At 60.5% G+C, this 306-nt stretch overlaps 1 protein-coding gene across 1 annotated transcript in view; it reads left to right on the forward strand.

Moving 5' to 3' along the window:
- The first annotated feature begins 65 nt into the window (after positions 1 to 65).
- Positions 66 to 306, forward strand: part of SUGP2 (SURP and G patch domain containing 2) — an 11,453-nt gene continuing 11,212 nt past the window's right edge. Inside the window, exon 1 of the mRNA XM_010134767.1 lies at positions 66 to 180. Coding sequence (XP_010133069.1) covers positions 66 to 180 — 115 coding nt within the window. The remainder of the gene's footprint in view (positions 181 to 306) is intronic.

The following is a 306-nucleotide window of genomic DNA, read 5'->3' on the forward strand; positions in this document are numbered from 1 at the left end:
GGACCTTCCCCAGCGCCCGTGCCCCGCTCAGGGACGGCTTTGTGCTGTTTCGGTACAGGATAAAAATGGCCTCTCGGCGGATCACACGGGAGACGTTTGATGCCGTGGTGCAGGACAAAGTTAAAAGGTATCGCCTGGACCGAAGCGATGCTCTCGAGGACACGATCCATCATTTCAAAGGTAACGAAACCCGGCCGTGACGTGCCGGCGCTGGCACCGGCTATTCCGGCGGCGGCGGGGGGCGGTTCTTGCCCTCCATCTACGTGCATCTGCTGAAAACGGGGAGTTGTGCTGGTGGTTTTCCGC

This window comes from Buceros rhinoceros, unplaced genomic scaffold (genome assembly GCF_000710305.1).
Source record: "Buceros rhinoceros silvestris isolate BGI_N320 unplaced genomic scaffold, ASM71030v1 scaffold31544, whole genome shotgun sequence".
Classification (NCBI taxonomy): domain Eukaryota; kingdom Metazoa; phylum Chordata; class Aves; order Bucerotiformes; family Bucerotidae; genus Buceros; species Buceros rhinoceros.